Raw genomic sequence first — 6,229 nt, forward strand, 5'->3', positions numbered from 1 at the left:
GCCTTTATGGTCCTACCCTAGTGCCACATTTAATACTGTACTTTAATCACAAGTCATATTGGTGATATCCAATCAGTGTTCTGTAATGCTAAACCTAGGCTAAAGACTTCCCATTCACCACCAGTACACATTCACAAGTAAGGTCAGGCTAATGTTACTTCAAAGCAAACTGAGGCATAACCTAATGGTGTGAATTTAGCTTGCTGGCGCCACCCAGTGGTGGCTGACAGACACAGTAACTTCATTAAAATAGATTTCTTGTTTCATTTCATGTTCAATCTTACTTACCTGAGATCAATACATTACATTAGCAGGGCCAAGGGAATGATGATCTTCAGCCTATGGCAATTAGGAAAGATGGAAAGGCAGTATTGATTAATGCTGTGGTGATCCCAGGCCCTAATCTTTTAACCCTCAGGAAACCAGACAGATTCAGCACTTTGACAGCACAATGTCTTCATTAGATAAACTGGATTCCCTTCCCCAAGAGAACCAATCTGGTCATCTAAGTAAAATGGCCATTTCATTTTCTCTCAGGTCAATTTCACTATCTTTTATTTGACAGCCAACCCAGCCTCTGGGGAAATTTGTGGGTGATTGTGAGTAGTAATATCAAGGACATCACTGTTATAATAATAGTGCCTTATATTTCTCTAGCACCTCTCCTACAGGCAGGCATATAAAGCCCTTTATAGAGCCTCCATCCACTCAAACAAAATCATATCAAGGTAGGGCCAAGGCAGAAATTATCACCACTACAAGGAAAGACACTACTATATGGTCTCAAAGCACATGATTTTAAGAGCTAAAATTCATTTCCTGGTTCCGTTCACTAAATTATGCCTTCTTTAAACATAAACACAAATGGCAATATGCCAACAATTGCATATTTACAGAGAAAAACAAAGACAGGAAATTGTACAATGGTTACCAACACTGCTGCTGCCAAAATATGCCCAGCTCAGAAAGGAAATTTAAAGCAGCAATCCCATTTTCCCCTACAGAAATGCTGATCATTTTTGTTTCAGCAGTAGCCCAGCAGAAAGCAAGCTTAAAGGACAGGCTGAGTAGTACTAGGTTGAACAATAAGGTACAGAAGAGCCAGAATCCACTTGGTGAGGACAGTGACAACCAGCAGGTGGCAGAAGCTTTCAAGCAGCCAAAAACCAAAACATTTAGAGAATTTTTTCCCCCTTTCCTGAGGGACGAGGTGGAGTTTGGAGGTGGAGTTTGTAGAGGAAGAACTATAGGAAGCCAAGATCTGTGATAGACCCAACAAATGCAGTCTGGTCATACACATACAGAAGAATGGTTTGGGGGACAATAATGAACAGAGGAGTCTGGAAAAGATAAAGCAAGGGACCTGAATGTTGAAGTACATGACAAGTTTTCCTTCACTCAGAGGCACAGGCCAAGCCACACCCACATCCTGGGTGTTGGGGGAGCTGCCTATCTGGGCCTGAGTCTTAGCAGACCCTTCTGAAGGATCCTTAGCTTTCCTCTCAGTCACTGTAGATTTTACCCCTTGGCTGTTCCAAGGCCCTCTCTCTGTGGCCCCTTCCCTGCTTCCTCTGAGGAAACAATCTGTGGTTGTGGGCTGCTCAGTCTTGGCTCTCTGTTCAGGACCTCTGGGGCACAGTTCCTGCCAAGATGCAGACATCTTCTTTTCCTGCCTTTCCAAAAGCATGGGAGAGGTAGGAGGTTTGTTCTGGAGGTCTGGGTGCACGACCTAGGAGGAAGAGGTTACAAGGGAACTGCAGGGAACACGGTGCCTGCTGGACAGACAGCCCCGGGGCCCTCAGTCTCCCTCCTTTCCTGTGTTCAGTTGCTCCCTTTTCACACAGCCCATATAAAAATGAAGCAGCAGCAAATTTTATTGAGGGACCTAAACTGAAAATAGGTTTAGAACATAATTTAAAAAAATAAAACAGCAAAAGTAGCAAAAAATATATGACCTTTTTAAAAACATTTTCCTTTTTTTTTTTCTTTTTCTTTTTTTTCTTTTTTTTTTTTAATATATAGCAACTGATGCCTCCCAACCACCAGGAGCATCTTACCCAATGGGTAAATCTCTGGTAACGACCCTTTTAAAAAGACATGTAAATATATACTCAGATTTATACACTTTGTGTTTTCTTCGTAGCTATGTACAAAGCCCCCAGTTCAGGGCTGGGCCCCAGGGCCACATCACTGCTCCCAGTCTTTGCCTCATCATCCTCTGGTACCAGGTATTTGGTCAGCAAAGCAAATTATTATTGGAATTAATAAGCCACTGGCACCATCCATCTGGAGCAGAGGTCACCTTCAATTGAGGCCGAAGCACTGAGCTCCCTACAGCTGTAGCCCTGAGGACAAGGCACCTGCCACCAGAATGCAAGGGGCTGACAGGTTAAGGTGAAACAGACAATACCAATACTAGAAAGCTCAGTAAAGCTCTCACTTGCATGCCTGCTCACTACCCACTCCCGGACCTTCCAGGCAGTGCTGGGTGACAGGGAAGGGTCTTGGTCCAACACCTGGGAGGGAACAAAGTGGCCACCAGCAAGTACCTGCCTCTTTACTCCTCTCTCTCACAAGCAGGTTGAGAGGAAGAGGAGGAAGAGAGAGAGCTCAGTGGGTGCAGGCAGGCCACACAGGAAGGCCTCAAGTAGGCGGCTGGCTCCTGCCAGCAGAAAAGGGGTGGGGAAAGGCAGTGAGTCCAGGGAGCTGTGGGTGAGGGACACAGTTGATGATGGAGGTTGGGGAAGGAGGAGGGTGGCAGTCAGCGTCGTTTGAGTCCACCATTGGCAAGTTGGGTAGGGTGTCGGGGCAGACAGGGCTCCTCAGGCAACGGCTCATGAGAGAAGACGGAATCCTCCCCCGAGGAGCAGGTAGAGCTTCGGGTGTCAGGAAAGCTGGGAGAGTACTGGTCTAGGGGCATTGACAGATCCAGATACTCCTGTGATAGGTGAGAGAGAATGATGGTAGGGCATGCCCCTCCGTGCAGCAGGGTTTGCCACACATACCCATATGATGATGGCCTGAGGGCCGCCAGTCTTACCTGGTTGGAGGTCAAGGCCACAATGCGGTCCAGGTCTTCCACCAGCTGCTTGAAGGTAGGTCTCTGAGAGGGCACCGCATGCCAGCAGTCCCGCATCATCATGTACCTGTGCAAGATTGTGAGGTCAGGTAGGAAGGACAGAAGTAGAGAGATGCGTCAGAGGCCTTAGGGGAAGGATGGCTAGGAGGGGTTACTTCTCTAGATGAACACCCCTCTCCCTCTGCCATCAAGTCCATTCTTCCCCCCAGGGCTTGGCTGAGGAATCTTCTCAAGCTTACAGCTCGTTGGTGCAGTTACTGGGTTTGTCCATTCGATGACCTTCCTTCAGCAGCTTGAAAAGCTCCTCCACAGGCACACCAGGATACGGGGAACCACCCAGAGTGAAGATTTCCCACAGGAGCACCCCAAAAGACCACCTGCAGATGAGCACAGAGCCACTGCGTCTCAGGGAACAGAGTTGGGTTTTCCTGTCTCCCTTTCAGAAGCCAGCATTGCAAGTACCCATCCCAAACCTCCCCCTGTCCCAACACAACTCTTAACTCCAAGGGGAATACAAGGAGAAGACTGGTGCTCTCAACATATAGGGACAAAGTTAGTGGATAAAATAATGTTGGTGTCATCTCTCCAACACAGGAGACTCTCATCAATACAGGGGGCATCAGGACTCCCACACTCAGAACCCCTGGCGATTGCTTATTTAAACTCACACATCACTCTGATGGGTGTAGATCCGGTCAAACAGTGCCTCAGGAGCCATCCACTTAACAGGTAGCCGGCCCTGTGAGCAGCATGAGAAGATTGGGGATAGCCCAGGGCAGGGAGGGCACAGGCAGGGGGAGGTCAGTGCATAATTTCAACCCACCCTTCCACCCTGCAAGGACAGCGACCCAGGTGGGTTACAGCAGAGACACCTAAGTGGGGGATGCCTGGTAAGAGAGTGCCCAGGGTGGAGGACAAGCCCCAGGCAGCACTTACGTTGGTTGTCTTTTTATAGTAGTCAATGTGGTGAATGTCCCTAGCTAGGCCAAAGTCCGCAATCTTCATGACGTTGTCCTCTGTCACCAAGACATTCCTGGCAGCTAGATCTCGGTGTATGCACTGCAGAGAGGAGGGTGGGGGGCAGGTGACAGTCTTGAAACATACACTGTGATCCAGCTGTCAGAGTCCCCTCCGCTTTAGCACTCACTCTGCAGCCAGCAGCAGACCCAGGTCATCTGCCATGCTGTACCCTCTCAGCATCTATTTCCCCTCCTAGAATGTTCTTTTCCTCTACCCCAAACACCTCCAGTTCCAGGCCTCTCAATCATTCTAGACAATATTTCTTATAGGCCTCTGTTCTGGTCCTTCTAACTCTGAGCTTCTGGATTCTCACCCCAAAGAATGATCTTCAAGGGGCTGGGGCTGTGGTTCAGTGGTAGTACACTTGCCTGGCATGTGTGAGGCACTGGGTTCGTTTCTCAGCACCGCATATAAATAAATAAAATTAAATAAAAGTCTATCAACAACTAAAACAAAATATTAAAATAAAATAAAATAAAAAGAATGTAAGCCCTGTCTCTCTAGGCACAGCCTATCCATGGTGAGCTGGTGTTCAAAGAAAGCCACCAATTACTGAGCACCGAGAACTACACTCAATTTTTACTGTCACAGATATGGTTTCATTTTATTCCCATAACATAAGTATTATTATCATTTTGTATTTGAATAAAAAAAGATGTTTGATAGCTTTCCAAGGCTACACAGAAAGTGGTAGAAAACAGATTGGAACCTACTGCAGTCTGATCCCAAAGCCATCAGGCTACACCCTCTCTCTTGCCTCTGAGGTTCCCTGAAAGCCTAAGACAGCACATGTGGTCAGCAGTCAATATGTGTATAACTCTACCAAAAGATTAAAAGTCACAAGTTGGAGTACTAGGAGGGCTTTGTCCCATCCCAACCTCATTCATGGAGCCTTTAGGTTCCATACCTTCTTGGAGGCAAGATATTCCATGCCTCGGGCCACCTGATAGGCACAGGATACCAGGTCCTTGGAGGAAAGCTGTTCCTCTGGGTTGTGGCTGGGGTTGTAACAGTATTCCAGACCTGGGGGCCTCCGGGCCTGCAGGAACTCCCGCAGGTTACCCTTAGAAGCATACTCCACGATGACGTACAAAGGACCTGGGAGCACAAGATGAGGACACAGCAAGTCAAGTAGCAGGTTTAGCATCAGCTGGAGGAAATACCAGTCCCCAAAACACACCATACATATGTTCCCCGATCTTAAATTCTGTTTCTACCTCCTGACAACAGGAAAAGTCATTTACTACCCAAAGAAAGTCAGAGAAACAATTCTTCCGACCATAGCCTAGAAAGTTCCCAAGCAACATTGGGGGTAAGAGCCTTAATTTAGACCACAATTACTTCTCTATTCCTGCCCATACAATATGTGTGAATGTAAATGCCTGTATTCTCAGATGAACACCAATGGGCACCAGTTCAGATCCAAAAAAATACATTCTATCCACTGCTAAACTAGCCTCTCCTCTTAACCCCGAGAGAGAATCCTTATCACTGACACTCAAGAGGCCAGACCCTACCATCTTGTGTGCAGGCCCCCAGCAGGTTGATGATGTTCTTGTGTTTCCCAATCATCTTCATCATTTCCATCTCTGAGATGAGGTCTGACAGGTCCTTCTCTGTTGCATCCGCTTCACATACAAACCAGAGAATGGGTGTGAAACTCTTTAACGATATTATGGAGGGAGGGGGAAGGACAGGTAAAGGACAGGGGAAGGGTGTATGCCTGAGGAGACTCTTCGCTCCAGAACTTGCTTTTCCCCTCCCCACTTCCCAAGTTTATTTTCCCTTCCCTATGGGAGCCAATTCTACAATATATGGTAGCAAGTGTGTCCAGGGATACAGTAAGAAAAATCAGTTATGGGATCTAGAATGAGCACTTGAGCACAGCCCAGGATGACATCAAGAATGAGATGAAGCTGGGCACGGTGGTGCATGCCTGTAATCCCAGCGGCTTGGGAGGTTGAGGCAGGAGGATCGTGAGTTCAAAGCCAGCCTCAGCAACTTAGCAAGGCCTTTAGTGAGACCCTGTCTTTAAATAAAATATAAAAAGGGCTGGGGATGTGGCTCAGTGGTTAAGTACGGTTAAGTGCCCCTGGGTTCAATCCCCAGTACCAAAAAAAAAAAAAAAAA

At 47.2% G+C, this 6,229-nt stretch overlaps 2 protein-coding genes across 15 annotated transcripts in view; both read right to left on the minus strand.

Moving 5' to 3' along the window:
* Positions 1-1,850: 1,850 nt before the first annotated feature.
* Fgfr1 (fibroblast growth factor receptor 1) overlaps positions 1,851-6,229 on the minus strand; it is a 44,159-nt gene continuing 39,780 nt past the window's right edge. For all 13 annotated transcript variants that reach the window (XM_015501282.2, XM_015501280.2, XM_048792771.1 and 10 more), the window contains 7 exons: positions 5,617-5,727; positions 5,007-5,197; positions 4,016-4,138; positions 3,748-3,818; positions 3,319-3,456; positions 3,041-3,146; positions 1,851-2,938 (listed from right to left, as the gene is read on the minus strand). In XM_015501282.2, the coding sequence (XP_015356768.1) occupies positions 2,762-2,938; positions 3,041-3,146; positions 3,319-3,456; positions 3,748-3,818; positions 4,016-4,138; positions 5,007-5,197; positions 5,617-5,727 (917 nt within the window). In that variant the 3' untranslated portion in view covers positions 1,851-2,761. The remainder of the gene's footprint in view (positions 2,939-3,040; positions 3,147-3,318; positions 3,457-3,747; positions 3,819-4,015; positions 4,139-5,006; positions 5,198-5,616; positions 5,728-6,229) is intronic.
* The window catches only part of LOC107155321 (60S ribosomal protein L37a-like), a 40,678-nt gene continuing 39,106 nt past the window's right edge, over positions 4,658-6,229 (minus strand). The window contains exon 4 of one of the 2 annotated variants that reach the window (XM_048792779.1): positions 4,658-4,670. The gene's annotated coding sequence lies outside the window, so the exon portion shown is untranslated. Of the gene's footprint in view, positions 4,671-4,796; positions 4,809-6,229 lie in introns of those variants that run through there. The other variant, XM_048792778.1, reaches the window with a different exon arrangement.

This window comes from Marmota marmota, unplaced genomic scaffold, assembly GCF_001458135.2.
Source record: "Marmota marmota marmota unplaced genomic scaffold, marMar, whole genome shotgun sequence".
Classification (NCBI taxonomy): Eukaryota; Metazoa; Chordata; class Mammalia; order Rodentia; family Sciuridae; genus Marmota; species Marmota marmota.